At 39.9% G+C, this 23,068-nt stretch overlaps 2 protein-coding genes across 4 annotated transcripts in view; both read right to left on the bottom strand.

Annotated features, from left to right (window-relative positions):
- LOC116313572 (centrosomal protein of 120 kDa) overlaps nucleotides 1-17,789 on the bottom strand; it is a 32,163-nt gene extending 14,374 nt beyond the window's left edge. Inside the window, exons 1-18 of one of the 3 annotated variants that reach the window (XM_031731320.2) lie at nucleotides 17,556-17,789; nucleotides 16,297-16,453; nucleotides 15,110-15,224; nucleotides 14,869-15,013; nucleotides 12,124-12,272; nucleotides 9,900-10,097; nucleotides 9,597-9,821; nucleotides 9,078-9,300; nucleotides 8,806-8,995; nucleotides 6,887-7,036; nucleotides 5,437-5,619; nucleotides 5,261-5,357; nucleotides 4,444-4,620; nucleotides 4,223-4,312; nucleotides 4,025-4,117; nucleotides 2,871-3,032; nucleotides 2,656-2,778; nucleotides 2,075-2,173 (exon numbers count right to left, since the gene is read on the bottom strand). In XM_031731320.2, coding sequence (XP_031587180.1) covers nucleotides 2,075-2,173; nucleotides 2,656-2,778; nucleotides 2,871-3,032; nucleotides 4,025-4,117; nucleotides 4,223-4,312; nucleotides 4,444-4,620; nucleotides 5,261-5,357; nucleotides 5,437-5,619; nucleotides 6,887-7,036; nucleotides 8,806-8,995; nucleotides 9,078-9,300; nucleotides 9,597-9,821; nucleotides 9,900-10,097; nucleotides 12,124-12,272; nucleotides 14,869-15,013; nucleotides 15,110-15,224; nucleotides 16,297-16,453; nucleotides 17,556-17,604 — 2,625 coding nt within the window. In that variant the 5' untranslated portion in view covers nucleotides 17,605-17,789. The remainder of the gene's footprint in view (nucleotides 1-2,074; nucleotides 2,174-2,655; nucleotides 2,779-2,870; nucleotides 3,033-4,024; nucleotides 4,118-4,222; nucleotides 4,313-4,443; nucleotides 4,621-5,260; nucleotides 5,358-5,436; nucleotides 5,620-6,886; nucleotides 7,037-8,805; nucleotides 8,996-9,077; nucleotides 9,301-9,596; nucleotides 9,822-9,899; nucleotides 10,098-12,123; nucleotides 12,273-14,868; nucleotides 15,014-15,109; nucleotides 15,225-16,296; nucleotides 16,454-17,555) is intronic. The other 2 variants (XM_039621326.1, XM_031731321.2) reach the window with 2 other exon arrangements.
- Nucleotides 17,790-18,641: 852 nt separating this feature from the next.
- Nucleotides 18,642-23,068, bottom strand: part of znf608 (zinc finger protein 608) — a 68,019-nt gene continuing 63,592 nt past the window's right edge. The window contains exon 9 of the mRNA XM_039621234.1: nucleotides 18,642-22,795. Within this exon, the coding sequence (XP_039477168.1) occupies nucleotides 22,776-22,795 (20 nt within the window). The 3' untranslated portion in view covers nucleotides 18,642-22,775. The remainder of the gene's footprint in view (nucleotides 22,796-23,068) is intronic.

Genomic DNA, 23,068 nt, shown 5'->3' with positions numbered 1-23,068 from the left:
TACCAAAAAAGGTGACAGTAATTTAAAGTCTACAGTAAGTTTTAAATTGCCTTAAAACTCAATCACACATCTACATGCTGCTGCATCCTCGGTATGATGTGACGTGTGTGGGGCTATGGTTGGTTTCCTCTGCTCACTCTACGTCTTTAAACAGAGCACTTACATGTCCTAACACTGTCAGCTCATCTCCAGCAGCAGATTTAAAAACCTGCAGCATCCCCTCACTGAAAAACTACAATTATCTGCTGTGAAATATGACTGCTGTCAAGACAGGAAGGTCCGAGGTCAGCTCCTCTCACTCGCTTTGTTTTAATGGTACCGGACAGTGTGCGCACCGCGGATGACGTCAGTGCGCACACTGTGTCTGAGGAGGATGTGCGGAGGTACTTCAGGAGAGTGAACCCACGCAAAGCTACTGGTCCGGACGGGATTCCCGGCCGCGTCCTCAAGTCATGCGCGGCTCAGCTGGCTGGAGTGTTTACACATATCTTCAACCTTTCCCTCTCTCTGTCTGTAGTCCCAGCCTGCTTCAAAATGGCCACCATCGTCCCTGTACCCAAATCCTCCACCATCTCATCATTGAACGACTGGCGACCTGTAGCCCTGACCCCCATCGTGAGCAAATGCTTCGAGAAGCTGGTCAGGGACTTCATCTGCTCTGCACCATCAACGGCGCCGCTGTGGAGAGAGTGAGCAGCTTCCGCTTCCTTGGTGTACATCTGGCTGAGGATCTTACGTGGTCAGTACACATAAACAAGACAGTGAAGAAGGCGCAGCAGCGCCTCTTCTTTCTCAGGAGACTGAAAAGATTCGGCATGAGCCCCCGCATCCTCAGGACCTTCTATCGCTGTGCCATTGAGAGCATCCTCACTGGATGCATCACCACCTGGTATGGCAACACCACCGCTTACAACCGCAAAGCTCTCCAGAGAGTAGTGCGGTGTGCTGAACGGATAATTGGAGGTGAGCTTCCCTCCTCCAAGACATCTACAGGAAGCGGTGCCTGAGGAAAGCGGGAGGATCATCAAGGACTCCAGTCACCCCAGCCATAAACTCTTCAGACTACTTCCATCAGGAAGGAGGTTCTGCAGCATCCGGTCCCGTACCAGCAGACTGAGAGACAGCTTTTTCCACCAGGCCATCAGACTGCTGAACACGTCATAGACACCTCACCCTCACTACTGGAACTTCAACATTATGCACTCCATACTGTACATTAATGCCACTGTTTTGCACATACCTACCTCTGTATATTTTATATTTTATATATCTTATTTTATTGTTTACTCTATTTCATTTGTAAAACATGTATATACACACTCACACACACACACACACACACACACACACACGTAGAAAAACATATTTAGTACACACATTCAGTAATGTATATACCTTTATATATGGTACATATATTTATTACTTTTTAGATTAACCATTTTTATATTTTGCTTGTTGCACGTTATTGTATTTTGCACAACTCTGTTGCTTGTGAAGCTTGCACACAAGAATTTCACTCGCATGTACTGTACCAGTGTACCTGCACATGTGACGTGACAATAAAGGTGATTTGATTTGATTTGATTTGATTTGGTAAAGTTTGGGTTTTGTTTTTGTCAGTTTCAGGTCGTGCTGTCATCATTCTGTCCTGTCCTGTCCAGATTCTGGACTACTAGTCTTGTCATCCATGTGGTTAGTGATTTCATTACATACTGGAATTGCCTATGAATATCAACTTGCAGAGACATTGGAATGTAATTAACATTTAGCTTCAGGTGTCATCAGGCTTTTCTAAAAACAAAAATAAATAAATGTAATTTGCTGAAAAATTATTTTTTATCTTTGACTTGTGTGAGAGTTTTTAAACACATTTACATACTTAACAGGGATAACAACTGGCCCATATTTTTATACTTAGACAACCAGTATATACATCACTTTTACAGCCCATACTAACATGCAAACATGCATTAAGACAACCAATCCTTTAAATCTGTAATCCTGGTACAAAAGGTTAGCACTCTGCAGTAAACACCTCCTTTAAGAATCACATCCTTCTCTGGGTGAACCATACCTGTTTGAACCGAGCCAGCTCCTTTAAGGCACGCCCCCACTGCTGCTTGTAGTGTAGCTTGGATTTAGTGGCGGACTCCAGCTTCCTCTCCAGCTCCACCTGACAATGAAAAACACCGATTATTTATTTATTTTTGATTACAGATTACTTTTTTCCCCAGCATATTTATTGTGTTGCATTTTTTTTTCATTTTTAGTTTATTTCTTTCAGTATCGCTTTATTATATTTTTACTTATGTTAGAGTTATTATTGCAAAAATGTATTAATGTTATTTAACCCTTTTACCTTTAACCTTTACCTTGGTTTATTTCACTAACTAACCTGTAGATTGCAAATTGTGTAATTTTATTTTTGTTTTATTTGATTTCATCTTGTAATATGTTGATATAGTACATTTCCTCTGTCCTATCAGCTTATCTGTTATCTGTGAAGAAAACCTGGAAACCTGCACAGAAAGGTGATGTACAAATAAAGTTTGGAAATTTTTTACTTTTGTAATCTTTTGCTGTAACTTTGACTTTAATTTCATTATAATGACTACCGTCTTTCCTGGTAGTACTATTCCTAAAGCAGCTGCCTACCTTCTCTAGGGTGAGCAGGTTGATCTCTGACTGCAGTCTGAACTCGGGTCTGATGTTCTGTTGTTCTCTGAACAGCTGGAACTCTTTCTCCAGCTGTTTGTACCGAGACTCGCCATCTGCAATCTGCACATCAGGAGCACAAAGAAAAGAACAGAAGAAGTCACTTTACAATCAGAATCAGCGTCAGTCAAACAGATCTAATCCTCAATCTCTACCTGCTGCAGTAAGCGGGCTCGTTCCTCCTCCATCAGTCGGACTTTTTCTCTCTCTAGCGCCACCCGGTGGTCACACTCTTGTCTCAGTCGCCTGCTGCTCTCCTGCAGTTCCCTCTGGGTCAGCTCATGCTCGGCCCGCAGCTCCCTCTGCAGCCTCTGAGTCTGAAAACAGAGATGCACTCACTTTACTGTAGAGAAACGGTTTGGTCAGTTATAATCTTGACTAGAGTGAATGTCACTGCCTGGTCATTTCCCTCTACCTTTCTATGTGCGGAAGATACACGGACTACATGCATTTCACATTCTCAGGTCTGAAATCAATACATTTATCAATACATTACATTTACCAGAGAGCTCAAATTTACAGTCAACTGCTTACTGATGAACACTTTGAGTGTACAAGAGTCCAAGGGACTGCTTAAATGGGGGTCTTTAAGTGAGCTCAGAAAAAAATTACTATTTTGATAATAATCCTAAAAATTTTAAGAAAAAGATACTTTAACACTGGCTTCACTCTTCAGACCTAGCTATGACCATCTTTTACATACATGTGGTCAAAATAGCCCTGGAGAAGCTTTAATAAAACTGCTGTGTAGCATTTCACCTTTAATCAGCACAGCCAATGTTCTGACTAAAAGTGTTTTAAAAGAGCCAAAAATCTAAAACATACACTTGTATCTTTAGATTTTTTTTAAGTGTCTTTGTTATGCTTACACTTTCTATAATAACAAAACCTGCTATAAAGGGGGCAAGATTAAACTCTGGCCACATAATTTCTAGTCTATGTTAAACAAGAACTACAAAAAAAACAGTTTTACTGTTAGCTGCTTTTGAAGTGTGAGCTATTAGCATTTGGACTGAATGAAGAATTGGTTTTATATGTAGCGTTGTGTTACAATGTGTGGCATAAAAGACAAAGCGGTTCAGGTGATGGATGATGACAGATGCTGATAAATTACTGAATGATGCAATCAACCAACAGGACACTTTTTGTGATGTCTGATGATCAATTTTCTGTCTACAGTCCTCCTTCTGTCAAGCACTTCTTAAGTGTTGACACCACATACTAAAACACACATTTACAGAATTACGATTACAATATTTTGTATGAATATTATGAGCCTTTGATACTGTATGTTGTGTCAGCATCAGACCTCCAGCTCAGCCTCAGCCAACTGTTTCTCTCTCTTCTCCAGATCAGACAGAGTCTTCTGAAGCTGGTCCTCCAGCAGGTTATACTCCACCTCCTGCAAACACACACAGGTGTGGAGAAGTGAGCAGGAGGGACGTTTCAGTAAAACTTGAGCATATATTGATATGTGAATTTGTGTAGGCGGGTGTAGACTCTCCACCTTCTTCTTGACCAGAGCTTCTCTCTCTCGGTCTCTCCTCCTCCACTCTTCTGCTAATGCCTGCATGTGGCTCAGCTCCTTCTTCCTCAGCTAAAACAAGCACATTTTATAAACATTATATAATAGTCGACTGATACGGGGAAAAAATTGTTCAATTTTCAGCAAAAGTAAGAAAATATCAGAGCGCTCCGTCCAGTAAACTGCACAGAGCTCGTGGTTACCTGATCATCAAACAGATCCTCCTGCTCCTCCTTCCACATCTCCAGCTCCAGGGCTGTGCGGTACTCCAGAGTCTCTCTGGGGACCGTAGGACCCAGTGGTGCTGTGTGGAGGCTGGAAGCTGCAGGTCTGGGCACTGCAGGGTGGAAGGATGGCTGCGAGCGAGGTGGAACTTCATTCTGTAGATATGTAGGAAAATAAACATGTCCAAAGTGATCTAGATGAGCTAGAAAAAAACAAAGTATTCTGTGGTGATGAAAAGACCAGGCAACTTTTTTTAATCTCTAAAAGAAAACTAGCATTGACAGAAAAAGGTTTAAAAAAAAAAAAGTCACCTTATTTTTAGAGCAGAAGACATTCCCAGCTCTACAGTGTTTATATAGTTTTATTTTTGGGACATGACTCAGTTAAAAACATATTTTTCAAACCCTGGCACTCAGCTTATCCTCTGAAACACAGGTTTACATCCTGTTTCTTTAAAAGGCACTTATCGTAGATGACGTGCTTAAAAATAATTTAAACCTTATAAAATCAACTAAAGCTGTCAACAGGAGGCTGTGACTCCACATCCAACACTTTGTGTATCGTGTTGAAGAGTTATGAACTGAAAGCAGCTTTTATAGAATAGCACTCTGTACCACAGATGGTGCAGCAAGTAAAAGAAGTCAGTTTTCAGTATGACTGACGGTGAAAAATATTGCATGGAGGGATCGACTAAAACACACCTAGGTCATCTAAATCCAGAATATTTTGGTTCTTTATCTTGTTGAAAGGAAGATGCACCATAATGGCTGTTTGTTATTTGCACTGCTCTCTCACCTGTGATGAGTCAGACACTATGACCTCTGTGGCTTTAACCAATCCCAGGTCCTCTAGCGTTGCCATGTAGCCCAACTCTGCCACCTTCTCACCAGGCCTGAAAGACAGATAGAAATGCAGCTGTTAAACAGAGGTTAATCATCATTACGTGAGCCATCAGTCAGTCTGGTTTCTACCGGTGTTTCTGGACCACAGGGATCCTGTCCAGGTGAGTCTGTCTCCAGCACTGCTCTCCAGTTGATCCCAGGAATCTGCTCTTCTCAGTGCTCAACAGTTGAGACAGTTGGATGGAGGCTCGTCCAATCAGCTGGTCACGGCTGGTTGTGTCTCTGTGCCAAACCTCCACCACCAGAGGAACTCTACAACACACAGTTAAAACACATGAAATCCCCCTGCTGCTTTTTTTATCACTTCTTCTGAACTAACACCAAACTCATGAACATTCCTCCATTTTTTCTTTGTTAATTTCTGCTGTGAGAATTTAAAAAAAAAAAAAAAAAGCTGTTTTATCAAACCACTTTTTAGGATATGTGTTACCAACTGGTTTACTTTAAAAAGTGGGGCTCATCTCATCAAGCATAGCTGGCATTCATGTACAAAGCTGCAGGAGTATGAGCTGTAGCAGGAGAGCTCGTGCCTCTACACTGAGATCAATGAGGCGTCATAAGAGAACAAGGACAACTGTCGCCAGATGCAATTCAAAACTGTGGAGCTGAAATATGAGTGAGCCATCTTTCTCACGAAAACAGATCCGTATACATGTTCCCCAGCCTCACTACTGCCACAAATACATCTGATTCTATGGAAACACTGTATCAGGATAAAAAGGTTTCCTCAAAGAATAAGAAAGAAAGAAAAACAATTGATCAGGTCAGGCATCTCCAGATATCTCCTTCTGGGGGCATTCAGATCACAATTCTGATTGCAAAAGCTGCCAGACAAGACAGGGTTTAAAAATAAAAAGGCATCATGGTTATTTGCAGTGACCATTCCTTCAAAGCGGGCAGGTGTCACACGACACAACAGCAAAATGTTCTCCACAGCAGAACTAAGAAAAATGAAATCACTGAAGGGTTCAATCGTTCAGGTTTTTCCTTTAATTTTTCACCCATTTATGTCATTTATACTGTCATAAAAAACAAACGTTGAAGTAAAAGGAAAAGATAATTATAGCTTATGACTCAAAAGGAAACACTGTTCAAGCTGCCATTATAATAGGTGTGGAGTTATTTTTCCATCAGAAGAGTTTAGCTGACACAGTGTCAGAGAGCTGATCCCTGAAGCAGGAGGACAAAGAGCAAACCAACGATAAACCCGTTAGCTCAGCTTTCTTTAAATAATGTATGATGGTGAGATGGTTTCTTTGCACTTATTTATGTTTTACTGTGTTATCATTAAAAATATCACCACTGGACCTTTATAAATATACAAGGTTAGGTAGTTACACTGAATATTTTTTCCTGATAACATTTACTGATACTGAATGAAAGTGAATCATTTAACTGCGATCAACATTTGATCTCCTTCCATATGTTTAAAGCATGATATTAAAAACAGTGTCCATCAGCTGCTATAATAGTTGCACTTCTTTAAATTTTGATGGAAGAATGAAGTTTTTATCCCTACCTGCTGAAGGTTTCCTGTAGCTGCTGTGGCAGGGCAGCAAAGTCGAAGGCACAGTAGGACTGAGGCAGAGACACCTCCATGTTCCTCTGCAGCTCCACAGGAGGGTTAGTCATGATCGGAGCGGCACTGCCGAAGAACTGGTAGGAATACCTGAGGTGTGACAATTATACAACCATCAATGAACAGATAAAATTAAAACCACTTCTCTAAATATTTGGATGCATTCCTAAAAAGAAAATTATCTCAATCAAACACCAGACATTTAAAAAAAAAAATGGACAGAAGTCGATGAAATCTTAGGATATTTTTTTTTAAAGTTTAATTTTTGTTATAATAGGTTTTTAAAATAAACTGTTTAAGTGATAATTGTGAGTAAAATACAGGAAAACTACTTTCTCTATGTTGGACAGTAGATAAACTAACCATCCACACTTATACAGACCTTTAAAGCACTAAAAGGATAATCAGTACATTTATTTGTACATGTTGACAATTAAAAATCGTTGCTGGCCCCATTAACCCAGTTTTCAAGATACTTAGCAGGTAGTTATGATTTTTGAGAACATTTAAACAGGTTTAATAGCACTGATAGCATTGCATGATTGCAAGTCGCAACTGGGCTTATTTTTTTATATGGGAACGAAATCATGGCAGACAGGATTTGTAGGTTGTTAATGCAAATAATTTGTGTATTTCATTTATAACAACTTCAGGCCCAGAAATTTTAGTTATGCTGGATGGGAATAGTTCAGTTCCTTGTAACTGTTAGTCTGCTTGCTTATCAATTCCACTTATCGGTTCCACTTGCACTTGCGCTACAATCAGCCGATTTCAGTCTGTGTGCTGGAGAAGGGAAATAGTGGTATAGTCTATAACGTGGATATGGCCATTACTTTTGTTTTTTAAATTGGTCTAAAAGATTAGAGCGAGATGGAAAAAGTGCAAACTGCATCCAGGACAGAAACAAGTGCATTATGATGCTAACACAAATCTGGCTGTTTACAAGCACCTGCACAGACAGCATGCTGACACTAAGCTAGCCAAGAACCCACAGTGACATTAGCTGAGTGAATGCAGACCCCAGTCAAGCAGCCAGACCCTGAACTTCAACAGCTAACAAATGGATGATCACTCAGGCTATAGCCTCAGTTTCTAGCTGTTAATGTTTCTAAAGTAGAATCACTGTGGCGATCTCTTTGTGCTGGTGTTCATCTTTGTTTTGTGTTGTTGGTGTTGTGTTTACATACTAAGAGAAAGATCATGTGTGTGCTCATTAGTGCATTAGGTGCTGGTATGTGGGGGTGTGGCCTATTGCCCTATATTGTAAAATGGCAACTATGAAAAAACGGATTTCAGGTCGCTTTATGGAGAAACAAGAAACTAATGCATACGTTGTGTAATTAATTTATTTCTCCAGTAAATAATTAAGTAACACACTGCATTATTTGTAAGACCAATAATGACTTCACACTGATCACAAAAAAGAGGAAAAAATACCTCCAACATGTACGAACCTTCAACCCACAGCATGCAATTAATTTGCAAGAATGTTATGTCTTCGATATCTTGTTTAGTGATGGTGGTGACTCTCAAAGCAGAGTCAATGAGAACCCCGTGAGAATCGATAAGGAACTGAATTAACAAGTAATATCAATAATGGCATCAGAATCGCTAAATTCTTATCAATTCAATTGATATAATTTTTTTAAAAATTGTTGTTGTAAACAAGCTGCAATTTCTAATGGCACCATGTAAATAAAACTGAATGGAAATTAAGATGTTTCCTCATGACTCGGGCTCAATGCTGCCGAGTGTTTGACAGACATTAATGTAAACATCTAAAGTTCCCTAAAATCTCTGCACAGCACCGTATGTGGAAAAACTCATTCTGACAGCTGAGAGCAGATAAAGTGTTTCACCTGAGCGTAGCAGCAATGGGGTGGGGTAAGCTGAGGTTTCCCAGGCTGCGGAGGTCCAGAGAGAAGCAGTAGTGATGAGCGGAGGGGGGGATGGAGACTTTGGGAGCAGAAACGCTGACGGATGACATTCCACCATCCGCTGCAGCCTCAGGCTGTCTGGGCAGCAATGCTGGAGCCTCCAAATCTGTAGCTGGACACCAGTGAACAAACTTCAGCCCTGAATCTTTCAAACTTCTCGTGTGAAAATGACAGCTGTTTACTTTGAGTCCTACCTGCCAATCCTGTCGGCTCTCTGCCGTGCCGAAGCTCATCCAGCAGACTCTCTGCTTCGCTCTCTGTATGAGATGAAGGAGGAGGGAGAGGAGGACCGCGAGGACCAGGATGTGGAGGAGACCCTGCAGGCTTATGGACTGGAGAAGAGCTTCGAGGTCTCTGTTCAGCAGGAGGAACAGCAGGAGACAGCGCTCCACTAGCTTCTTTATTCCCCACAGACTGCTGAAAGGACACAAGACCATGTAGCATGACATGTAGTTTGATAATCAGACAACAACTCAGGTCCATCATAAAGCATAACAAAAAAAAACAACCAATGCATCAGGAAGTTATAAAGATCACAGTGGTAAAGAAACACATGAAATCTAATCTGAGGCTCTATGCAGAGTTCTGCTCTCCCTCCAAATTGCTGTGAGTGCAAAGATTCATCATTCATTCATCTCACATAATTTATAGCTGACAACATCACAATCATAAATGTTTTAGAAATTAAACTCTGAGTACTTGTTTTCATTTACCTGCAGTGCGACCTCCTCCCTCCTCAGGGTTACAGCCACTCCCAGAGTCGGCTGCAGGTCGGTGGGCAGAGCAGGCAGCGTCTGCTTGACCCGCTTCGGAGGCTGCAGGATAAAGGCTCCCTCTACTGTCGCTGCTTTGTTATCCAGATCCGTGGAAATACCAGCCAAAGCTGAGAGAGAAACGTCAGTGCTTCCCAAAGAGTGATTCCCACAGCACAGGTGGATCTGAGGAGGAGAAAGGACTGAGACATACAGGTACACAGCAGGTAACTGGGAGGAAGGAGCTCCCAGTCAGGCACTCACCTGTAAACTGGGCTGCTGAGACAGGAAGGCTTTGAGGATCTGTTTGCTGCTGCGGATGCGCACAGACGCGCGCTCTGGCTCAAAGTCAGGACTCAGCAGGTTGTGGAAAGGCTCGCTGGTTATGTCGTTCCCCAGTAAAGAATAGTAGAAGAAGAACTCTGAGCCCTCTGCTGACAGTTTCATGGTGCTGGGGACCAACTACAGCGAAACAAAAACATTTCTGGTGTTAAAGGATTTTCTTTTAAAGTCATGTACATGTGAAAATAATTTTTCAGTTTCAGTCAGCATGATGGTAAAATACGAGTGTGTGCATGTGTGTGATAACATTATAGAGTTATATACATTTTACCATTTTATTGAAGAACTGTGTTTTATAACAATTTTAATTCCCACAGAAGCTGCAGATTTTCATAAAATGTATTCATTTAAAGTTAAATATGAATAAATTCTTGAAGTGCACTTTTAATCAATCTATAGTTAATTCACTTCAAGAAAATGTTAGCAAAAGTCAAATGACTTTACTCGGTTGCGTGACCCTGAAGTACACCGACAAAGAAAATGGGCAGCTGGAAGTGTTAATGGTCCTTCCACATGTTCCCCTACAGAACATTTCTCAAGATTTACTTCTCTAGATATATTTCAATGACCAGAGGCTCTCTTTCACTCATGGTGGTTCTTGTTAAACAAGTCAAGGTTGCAGAGGGCTGAAGCCTAAATTAGCTGTCATCCAGCAAGAGGCAGAATTCACTCTGGACAGTTTCAGGCTCACAGACACACCTATGACCAATTTGGGATCACATCATGTGTTTTGACTGTGGGGGAGGAAGCCTGAGAAGCCAGAGAGAACCCACAGAGGTACAAAGAGAACATGCAAACGGTACACAGAAAGACAGCTGGTGGATTCGAACCCACGGTCCTCTTGCTGTGATGTAGCAAACCACTGCAACACAGTCGTCAATTCAAATTAAAAATCTGATTACATTTAGGGTATATGACATCCATTTATTTGTTTATAGAGAATCACTGCTAGTACTTCTTGAATTCTGTTTTTATATTTTATCTGTTTCACTGCACATCAGCCATCAGAGCCATGCAGCGCTCCCTTTCTTCTTTGCAGGGCTCATCGACTAATTGGATTTCCATTTAATTACATTTTTGGCTTCTGGGGATAAAACGATTACTTTTCTGCCTTTATTTTTGCTATAAAAATGAAAGCTTTTGGTCAAAAAATCTACAGCGCATAAAATAATTGAAAATGGCTCCCATTGGTGAACCAGTAGAACCAGTAGTAGGATAATTAATGGCTGCCTGCAGGTTCCTTTGTTTTCTCTCACCCGCTCTGCTTTCGGGTTTCTGGGACGTCATTTGGTTATCAGCTTCAGCTCTCCCTCGTTTCTTTGCAGGGCTCTTATTGCCACCTGCAGACATCTTGTGGGAGAGGCTGAAGGCCAGCAGGGATTGGCTTTACGTTTAAAAGCAACTGCTAATCTGGGCCCCGACACCACAGCCATGTTTTTTCAATTTATTTATTAGTTTAAGTATGTTTAATATATGCATGACATTAATGAATAGTAATACTAAACAATCAAGATTAGAATTACTGCCAAAGTGCTATTACATTAAGCTATAAAATAAAAACACCCCAACTACATATTAATTAAGATTTATAACTAATGCTGCGCAGCGTGTAATCTGAAAACAATTCTAATTGCAATGGTTGGAGAAGAGATTGGTTTAATTTGGCAGTGAGACAGTCAGTGTCTTTGCTCTCTTATTATGACACTCCAAAGGAGGCAGTCCCTGTAGGAGCAGTTAAGAGATGAAGCAATAATCTTTGAACAACAATAACCACCTGTGATGTTCTTCATCCATATTTTAGAAGTCATTCTGAGAAAACTGCTGTGCTTTTATTTCTTTAATACTTTTCTCAGCTTCTCCCAGAGTGCCTTTAGATGACCCCAAATAGCAGGCCTGGGGATGCTGTCAGCTGGGTTTATCATCATTATCTGACACGTGGAAACAGAAACAACCACTGCAGCAGTGACAACATATGAGCGAGCCAAGAAAAAGAGTGTTTCTCCATTTTCTGTTATCAAACTTAAGTCCAGATACTGGAAATTTGTGGGTGTGACATCACTTTGGCTACATTATCTTAAGCAATAACAATTCAACATTTAGGTCTGACGTGATCAGTCAGGCATCAGGGTCAGAGTGCGGTCTTTACCTGCTCTAGTTTGGTTGCGAAGGCCACGGTGACAGAAAGGACAAACATGTCGGTGCAAAGATCTGCTGGCCCTACTTGATGGTATCCCTGGTCTGGGATAAGTATGGCCTCCAGCTTCTCTGGGAGTAGATCGGTCACCGAGGAGGAACCTACACCAGCATAGCAAGGAGATCAAACAAACAGTAAATAAAAAAAGCATAAACAAAAATCTTACAGGTTGCAGACGTGAAGGTGTGATATCTGAATTTTAATTTTAAATCGAGTAATGTTCACCTCAGACACATTTTGTGAAGTGCACAAACTGAGATGTCAGTACAGGTTGTTACAGTAACTTGGCAGCAAAAAGGACTCAGAGTTAGGGCTGAAATTCAAATAATGCTTTGTTAAAAGCACGGCTCTGTAGCACGCCGTTGTGTTAAATTATGTGAACGCGAGTGTTTCATTCACATTTGTTACTAAAAGCAGACCTGCAACTGAACCTTATTTAGGAGCAACGTATGAAAAAAAATGTCTGACAACATTAAGCCCATGTAGCCCCCAGTTTTTCAACAAAAACACTGATAAGACAACAACAGCAGTGATGATGACGCTGTCATACATACACACACACACCACCATTAATAAGAAAGTGGGCTCAGATTGAGTGAAAGAAAACACGTTTCTAGCATCCAAAATATCCTGGAATCACTATTAAAACCTTCCCTGGGAAAAAGCTAACGTCCTTCATCAAACCACCTGATCAACAAACTCTGACATGAAGAACTTTGTAGCTGCTCCATCCACCGCCGTTTGGTTTACACAGCAAATAAATCTGCAGAAAGTCTCCAGAGGTTGTATTAAAATATGCTGAATAATGTTAACTTGGTCTGAAAGGATGTTTAAATTATACAGCTTCCTGAAGGCTGACAACAGACGTCTTATTTTACGTGGAGCAATGCCTGCAGCACACAGGGGTGAGTCTACAGGGGGGCATTTGGGTGTCCAAGAAATTCTTCAGATTGAAAATGAAATAATGCAAAATACTGTGTTAATTAAATTGCATTCATATTTTTTAAAAATGGATAAAAAATCTTTATAAAAATAAAAGCTTTTTTTCCCCCTACAAGCCAATAAAAACGTACATGGAGCAATAAGCTCTGAACCACTGACCTGAGGGTTGTTAGGTATCATTACGTCTACATCATTATCTTGTTGTCAAAAGCACAAAAAACCTGCCTCCTATTAATGTCAGAAAAAACCTTCCAAGAAGACAAGAGTACAAATTGCTTACATATCTTATGTTATTTAGCCTTGACTGCACTTGAGATTATTATTTATTTAAAATATCTAATATTTATATATTTTATTTTTAAAAATTACGTTTCAATATGGCACACACATACAATCAAAGGATTTATTTTTTCTGACCGATGTTATATGCAGTTAAACTTTAAAGCATTACAATTTCTAAAAAAGAAAACAATGAAAAGTTCATTCTGAAAGACTTGCCTTTTGTCTTTTGAATGTTTATTATTTGTTATTAATAAAACAAAAGTATTTCTTATCTGAATTCTCGATTAATCGGCGCAATAATCGATTACTCGACTAGTAAAATAATCAATAGCTGCAACCATTCTCAGTAAAAATATATTTATTCATTTTCTCAATTACCCACTGTATGCAATCTTGTGAAAAAGCGACACATAACATTTACACTAAGCATAAACTGTGATAATGTCAATTAAAATATTATATTTGTTTTAATGGTAATGAGTAATAGAATAGTAGTTCTTCACCCTCATAAGTAAATAGTAAACAGAAACATAGACTGAGTGCTCCCTTATGATTTTTTTCCCCCTACAGTAACAGCCGAGACACAAAGCCCTCACAGTCAGTGCACTTTAACAGGCAAATATGAACTAAGTGAACTTCAGCTCGAGGCTCAGCTTTATAGACTGGGAATATTTTCCCAGAGAAATGATGAGATTCAGTTCTCTGAATGTGTGACTTTGTGATCTTGCAAGTGCTCACTTCACAGAAAGGAAATCCCGCAGTCTGAGCCCCTTCTGCAGCTATGACCCTGTAATGGTCACAGCCATTGTGACACATGACTAATGTTATGTTATGAAAGAGACAGACCATCAGACCACTGTTCTTTACAATGTCAGTAAAAGTTACAACAGATCCACTATCAGTGCAATAATCTGTCAAAATGATGGATAACCTCTGGAGTTGTCTGTCATTGTCAGAGCAAAAGACAAGAATTTCTAAAAATGTGATTTTTTTTTCACATCTAGAACCCTGGAGGAGGTTAGGCATGCCTGGTTTAAATAGAGACAGATTTTACACATTAAAAACTCTGGATTTAGGCTCCATGTATGCTGCCAACCCACTATTCTCCCTTCATTCAAACATGAGTCAGTGTTTTCTCTACAACTGACCCAAGATCTGGACCTTTTTCTTCTTACTCAGACTTTATATTTAAGGGTGACCAAAACCTAAACAGTAAGCAGTAACTTTATAGAAGAAAAAAAAAACCCAAGCTTTGCCTTTTGCCCTGATTCTTTAAAGTTTCTTTAAGGCGGGAATATGGCACAGAAGTGACGACTCACCACAGAGTCTGACTGGGCTTCAGAAAGAAAAATAGTTTATTAAAATGTAGATTGTGCCAGCTCATCACCATCAAACATAAGTAATACAGTTAAATAGAGAAAAGATGAAACCAAGGAAGGTGAAAACAAAAGAAAGAGAGCTGGGAGAGCTCACCTTGTCGGGGCGGGGCCTTCTTGGCTTTGAACCTATCAGGTGAAGGTTCAGAGGGCTTGTTGTCATTCTCCAACAGCATGCTGAGCAGGAGGGAAGGTTTCTGTTTGGTGTATTTACTGCTGAGCAGTGGATACCAGCGCGGCTCCTGACACACACAACAGACATTAATCAGAACATCAGCCCTGCACATCGAAACTTCTACCAGCGCACCTTTGAACAGACACACAGAGAAGATGTTCACCTGTTTGACCTCCTGAACTGATCGAAGGTCAAGGACAATGTAGCCGACGCTTTCTTTTTTCTTGCTGACAGGGTCAACAGCAAAACACTGAAGCTTGATGGGAGTTCGCTGCAGTCTGAAGAGACAGAGCCATCAAGAGGCATTAGTGTGACTCGGCTAACATTTTCACAACCCTACTTTAGAAAGTTTTTTTGTGGTTTGAGAGAAAACTTGTTTTCTTTAATACTTTAAAAGGTAGCTGCCTAACAAATCAAAAGTATTAGAAAGAACACCCAAACAGTCAGACAAACTGCTGTGATCGAACACCTGGGGACAAAGGGAAGGAAGAACTTCCTTTCAACAGGAAGAGACCTCCGCCAGGGCCAGGCTCAGAGAGGAGTAGCTATTGTAACAATTTGGGAGGTGAGGAGAAAAAAGAAAAAAGAGACACTGAGCAACGAGGACAAAACATAATTAGCCAAACGATCAAATGAGAAAATAACCAGGAAAATCATAAACTAGCCAAATAAACATTTGTTACAGCCCAACAGAAACCTCTTTGACTTAAGTCTTAAGAAAGTCCAAACATGTGAATTATGAAAATTAATAACAATAATCAGCCTCTGTACAGTTGTGAAGCAGCAGAACATTAGGTACAGACATCAAAAACCTTTTTTGGTTTCTGGTTGTTGTTTTTTTTCTTCCATGGTTGCAGTTCCAAGTAACTCTACATGTACTTGGCTATGTCCATCTTTTATATACAGTCTATGGAGGCATGTGGTTGCAGCTCTACAGTCAATCTTTTCAGCCTACTCTAATTTAATATTAGTATTTTGTGGCTCTTAATTAAATAATTAGATACTAATAATTAGATTTTTACATGATGACCATAACTTTAACCTCAACATAATTTTCAAAAAACCAGTTGTGTCATCACATAGTAAATCCAGTAGAATGTGCTACGCTTCCACTGTTTACAAGCAGAAGCATCGCAGCTAAACACAGTGGGTGGAGTCAAAATGTGCATTGACAGAACAGACAATACAAAAGATAGACATGGACAGGGCTGGAAAAATTAATCCAACGACAAAGACCTTTTGTATAAATATATGATGAAAATAACAGCTGTATCATGAGATCAAAAATATTAAATTGCTTATAGAGCCCAGGATGTGATTAAAAAGTTTCAAAAACACATGATATCTAACCTGTGCTGGTGCAGCGTCCTGCGGTCAAGCTCCCAGGCCAGCTCGGTGCTGAACTGCGGCTGCTCTCGGTGCTCTACAGGATCCGTGGCCAGTTGCTCTCCGTCAAAACTCGCCTGAACCACCAGACTGAGCCGAAGACTCTTCGGGAAGTGACGACCTAGGGATTGACACAAAGTGTTATTTTCCTAATTGTGTTTCCGACACACTGGTTACACAGAAGCTGAGCAATTCTCCACTTGTCCCACTTTTTACTGTGTACCTCAAAACCTTTTGAGGTACACAGTAGAGAAGCACTAAATAAGGATCAGTCCATTTACTTTTTACCAAAATCTAAGTAACTGTATTAAATGATCATGACGTCAGTATAAACCAATATGTGACTATGACTTATTCGTTAATTGAGCTGGCCATGAATGTAATGGTAAATCTGGCCTTTTAATTCGAAATAATTTCATACTTTTGCATCCAATTCTTATTCTTGAATGTTACTAAAGATGTATGCTGTATAATTACTCCACCTTGGAAAAAGAACAGTTCAAAGAAATCATATTAAGGCCAAACTTAGCACGAATGTCATGTCATGACCACAGAACACAAATCTGCATAGCCTGTGACTTCGTGATGAGTTGCACGTTTCCCCATCGGCCAGAAACAGGATAACCTGCATTTGATCATCATTAAACTTGCCTGCCTTCTTAACATCCATTAGTTAAAAAAAATAGGCTTGGGCGCACAGGACAGGAGGACAGGTGGACAAGAGACAGACAGCAGTGAAATCCCACATGGGGTGTTGCACCTGGCCACCCTAGCTGCTGTGTGCTGAGTCACAAATCAGAATACTGGTGCATTATCTCTGGAAGCCTAAATTCATCAAAACACCAACACAATGTGATGACTTGCAAATTCAACGATGAGATAGAAAGTCATAGGTGTAAGAAGCTTTCTCAGCATAAGTGACATTTAACGTGGCTTCTATTCTGTCACCTGTCACAGGAATAGCTGCTTCACCAGCTTAGGGCGTGTCATTCCAACAGCAAACACTTAATGCCTCCTCAGCCTGGATTTAATTCACCGAGCTGAGATTACCACAAACACAAGCAGCAGCAACAGGTAGGCTTTTCCCCATGGGACTAACAACACCCGTCAAACGGCTGCAGTTGTGGTACCAACGAGCCAAACACGTCACGTATAAGCAAACACGGCTGATAGCTCCAATGTAGGAGATTATCGGAGGATATCCAGCTCTTTAAATCGCTCACCTTCCAGAATGGACACAACGATGAGAAGTTGGTCAGTCTTCGCAGCCATGTTGACATTTGTACAGCAGGAAAGTGAAAAAAAAGTTTTATTTATTCAAACTGGAAAAACTCTCCTTCCCGCCGCTGCTCAGCTGAGTTTTGACAAAGATGTCAAGGTAAAGAAACGTAGTTTACATAAAGAATAACTGTCCGACCGTTACAGGCAGCAAACAGCCGCTTTGTTGTCAAGCTTTGGCGCCACCCATTTTGTTTTCAAAGAGGAAGTGATGATGGAGGCGCCCGAGTTCTTAGCACCTCATGCTGGTTGGAGGTGGAACTGCAGTAAAAGTAAAGCACTACTACTACTATTACTACAACTACCACTAGTACTGCTGCGTCTGCTATTACTACCAGAGTTATTATAGTTTTGTGTTTTCTGAGTATTTTGTTATTTAGTATAATTTTTTAAATGTTAATATAACTGATTTTCATTTAGTTTCCAGCGTGGGTTTACTTATTTAAATTCACTTTCTATAGTTTGAAAATGTTAGTTTGAAAGCATTCATGTTAGCATATGGAGAGAATGTGAATCTGAAGGTGATGTTTTGGACAGTCCTTGATGACAAGAGCCATGAATACGGTGGCCCTGAGAGGCCAAATGGACTGCAACTTAAATTTATTTTAGTTTAATTTTAGTTAGTATTAATTACCTTGATTACTACTATCAAGTAAGCAAAGAGTAACACACTTAAACCGAACTTCTAAATTCAACCATGTCAGATAATCATGTATTATTTTGAATTACTGACAGATTGTTCATTAATATGAATTCACTGAAATATCTTTTTTGCTTGTATTATTACTATTACTATCATCTTCTAACAGTTTTCCAACAGGACCCTATAAATCATTTATACCTTACAGAGGACAGATGTTTGCCTGTCATATGCAAGGTGTTACACTTCGTCACATAAAAACTGTTTTTAATGCATTTTCACAATAGTTCTTTTTCAAACATTAAAAAAGCCATTGGTCAACATGCTGCTGAAACACAAATATCCTGAAGAAACAAACAAACAACAACAAAAAAACTTCACTGACCAAAAATGTATATAAACATCCTTTAATCATGATTGCCAAACATATGAATTAAGGCATATACAGTATAAAAAAGCAACAGCAGGTTTCATGTTTTTGTACGTTTTCAGTGTGTGAATAACTGGATACACCAGGTGGATGAATTGAACATACCAAGCAGCCTTTTAAAGACAACACTGTGTCTCCCAAAAGTTGACAGCATCTTGTAAACAGAGTTCATAGCACTATATTCAAGTAATAGAATGATCACTGATACTATGCAGGTAAGGTGTTGTGAGTGAGGCAGAGCTACTCATAGACAAGGTGGACCACTGGGATGTTTGTCGTCAGTCAAGGGGCCACAAAAGGGTTATTTATAATAAATACATTTTTGAAATTGAGCTTGAATCTACCATAAAATATTCAAATATTTTCATTAAGTACCTATTTAAAAGTTGTTTTTTTCATAAAATTACAACAAGCAGGCCTTTTGAGAGGATTTCAGCTGCAGCAAAAAACTACTTGTATCAGCAAAATCAAAGACTGCTCTTTCACTTGTCTGATCCATAAATAGCATAGAAGTGACAGGCGTAGCCCCTGGGTCTTAAAAGCCTAATGTGAAAGTTTCTCAGATGTGCTTTGTTCCTAATGGCCAGCAGGGGGCAACTTTTCTGGTTTGGAAAAAGTCCAACTGTAAAAAAGGAAGCCCCCTACTGTTCAGTAGGGTTATAACCCCAGTGCACACTTTCCTGGCGAGGTTATAGTCACAGTTGTTTGTTGAGTGTTTCATTTGTTAAAACATGATTTTTTTTAAAAATATGGAAGCCATTTAGTCTAAAATAGAAGATGCCGTATTATGCATTACGGGTGTGGCTACTTTGTGATCGACAATTTTCTGTGATATTTGATCTATCTGATTACAATACACACAAATACACATACTGCAGCACTGTGATATTGAGCTACTCATGTCTTTAGCCTAAACCAATAGTCATTAGTCAGTGCTTCCAAATTTTTGGAGATCATGATGGTCATACTTGGAACTGTTTTGAGTCTGTAGCTGATACCGAAACCATTAACTGGCCCTCACTCTCGGCCATAATCCTCTTGACATGGTGGTTATTGATAATAACTGACCATCCAGAGGCTTGTGGATCAGAGGGCTGGTGAAATAAGCCTTGGATTATTTGCTTGACTGACAACCTGAAACTATATTTGTGGAAACAGCCTAATAGAGGTTTACTGTTGGTCTTTTTTTAGCACATACACCCGATATAAACATTATGACTCTGACAGTAGTTCTCTAGTGAGTTTTGAAGAAATTTTGGATCATTCGTAAACATACATGCACCTACTGAGCCTTATTTAAGCTGGCAGTGGTACAACACCAATGGTAAAGTCAGACCTTTGTGTCTATCAGGGACTCTGCTGTGAGCTAGTTAACTTGTAGAAAGCATGGGAGCAAGAGCACGAGCAGGGCGAAGGATTGTGGCACTCCACATATACAGTATGTCCCCACAGTCATCACTGACGATACAAATGTGGGCATTTCAACAAAAGGATAATTCCAGTGTGCATCCACTTTTCATTATTTGAGTGCAGATTTGATCTCATTAGATATTTCTGGCAACTTTTCTATCACTGTAAATCTCATTGAAAATAAATATTGTAATCAAACCAACTATTTTTTCCCTAGAGCCCAAGAATCTTAAAATATTCCGTTGTATCTGTCTAAAAACTGTTTAGCTGGCAAAATGTTGTAATCGAGCAGAATCTCATACAAGTCAATGATTTAATGCACAATGTGAAAAAACAAAAGAATAACAATAAAACAGAAGTCAACCCCAAGTTCACAGCCTGCATCTAGTCGTTCCCTTTGATAAACAAATCGGTGCCAGTTATTGTTTTTGGTTTTTTGCCATCAACTCACTATTTTACCTGAGTGATAATACCATGTTTCAGACAGCCTCGAGGTTATTGTAAATAATTTCCATTAGAAAGGAAAACGTTCACTGGACTTATCCTTCACAGAGAGGTATTTTAACAACAGAATTTATAAGCCCCAGTCTGTACATCTGACTTCAAAATCACTTTGAAATTAAGCCTTGAAGTTTGGTCTTTCCAAGCTATTTAGCTTGAGCTCATCAGATTAGATGTAACATGTCACATATCATATGATCTTTCACAGTAGATCAAACTATAACTGTTCTAATTTGCATTTTTAGTCTATTAATAGACTTTTAGAGTAATCTGTATTTGACATGACTGCAAGCTCCAGAACTTCACTTAGATGGTCCCTGAGCATGCTTCAAAAAACAATTCAGCTTTTGAAAACACGATCCCCATATTACTCATAGCTGCTGCTAAACACTGTTGTTTTCGCTGGTTTTATCAGTCTGGCTTGCTCGTGTCTGCAAAAACATGCATGCGATGCTGCTGTTGAATTGCAGTCTTTCTAATAGCTGTTGGAGGCTAGCTCCAAAATGAATCAATGCTCCTGCAAAAAAATTAGCTTTAAAATTAGTTAATTCTGCTCTTTCATAAGAACAGTATGAGGGATGAATCTATTTTTCTGCTCAGCTTTGGATTTTGTTAAGGCTGGCAGGTGTGCCAACCCAGGTAGCTGTACCTGATCACTATCTGCTAGCCTTCACCTCTTCTAATTGGAGTCTCTAAACTGGATCTCTTAACTGTGTTTGTGCCGTTGGTGCCATTTGAAACATTTTTAACAAAACTCTATATACATTCTACATTGTATGACCTGCTGTGCAGGACATGCTCGTGCAAAACAAATTAAATTGTGCTTAAGTTATAGTTAGTAATTAGTGCTATGTAAATTTCTCTTATATAGCACTAATTAGCAGATATCTGTGTCTGTGCATTGCACTGTTACAGTCTATGGATGTAGCTAGCTAGCTGATAACTTAGCACCCCACTCCCTAGGCCAAATATGATCTCTGAAACTCCAAACAGACTCACATGGTGGTGACCAAAATGGTAACGGTGAGGCTTCAAAAGTCAAGGACGTCACAGTGGCCATGCCCGTCTCTGATGTCTCAGGTGCATGAGATATAGATTTGCAATGCGTTTAAAAGAAATCATCTGCTACTTGTACTTCACTCAACAGTGGCCTAAATATAGCACACCTGAAAAACTATCTGTACGCAAATAATGAAAGTGCATCCAGTAGGTGTGAAGATATTTCACAGACGCTAACATCCCTCAGGCACACTGCACATAAGAAGCACAAACTGGGGCGAACTGATTGTATTCATCACGTATGCAGTCTAACCAATGACATCACCACATGTGCTGCAGATAAACTGAAGTCAGCGAGATAAACAGTGGCTCTGTTCCTGCCGGTCATCCCCGCTCTGCCCTCTGCTCCCATACACGGCTGATGGAGATCAACATAGTGTACGATAAAGCATGTTAGTGCTCTGCCATGAATCTGTACAGAATATATACACCACTGGGTTCCTACATGGCACTGGGCAGGTCAATGTGAAGGTTTACTCTCACATAAAGACAATACAATCAACATGGTTACGCTCAAGTTACAGGTTAGTAATACAAATGTAGCGTCAGCACTATGGAGGGAGGAGGACTTCCACTTCAATAATCATAATGAGAATAATAAGGATAATAATAGACTTTTTAGCTTCCTAATGCTGTTTTTGTCCCATTTAAAAAAACAGATCCACACTAATGGGGTAAAGTGTAAGTCATCATCAGTACATTCAGTCATATCATCATCATAATACACTACAATAACTGTGCATTGCTAAAGTTAAGTACCACAGCCCTGGTTGGGCTGAGTGCACGGCGCTCTGGGATGTTTTGTTTCGTACATGCCGCCTGCTTCTGTCAAAACTCTGTAAAACCAAAAGCTCCAAAAGTCAGTGATTCTGGATTTATACAGGTAGCTCGTCCTCAAACAGGTCCTGGTCCTGCTCCCGTCCTGCTGTCAGCTCATCAGTTCCTCTGTGATGAGTTATAAAAGTGGTTCTTCTTTTATTAGTAAGAAATGAAGGAAGTTTTTTTTTTCTTGGTTTTTTTTTCTTTTTTGTTCTCTGCCTCTCAGCGAGGCGAAGCTTATTCAACACCATGGAATTGATGTCTGATAAATCTGCCATTCCTCATGTGAGACGTGGTCACATGGTCCTACTTCTTCCCTTCGCTGTCTGTGGAGACAGAAAAAAAAGGCAGACTTTACTACACTTAGGATTTATGCTGAACAGAAGTAGAGATGCATCTGTGCTGGGTGAAAACTGTCAGGCCTCCTGTTTAGATTTCGCTCAAGTGACAACACAATTTCAGTTACAAACACTGCCTATTAACTGCCATGACTGAAATTAATGCAGCGTTGTTGTGCTTTCTGTCATGTTTTTCAAGAACCAGGGTGGACAACCTGCTTCTTAATGTGTACTACATGTTGTCATCTCATATTATCCCTA

The sequence above is a fragment of the Oreochromis aureus genome, linkage group 12 (assembly GCF_013358895.1).
Source record: "Oreochromis aureus strain Israel breed Guangdong linkage group 12, ZZ_aureus, whole genome shotgun sequence".
Classification (NCBI taxonomy): Eukaryota; Metazoa; Chordata; class Actinopteri; order Cichliformes; family Cichlidae; genus Oreochromis; species Oreochromis aureus.
This window is presented reverse-complemented; position numbering and strand designations above follow the sequence as displayed.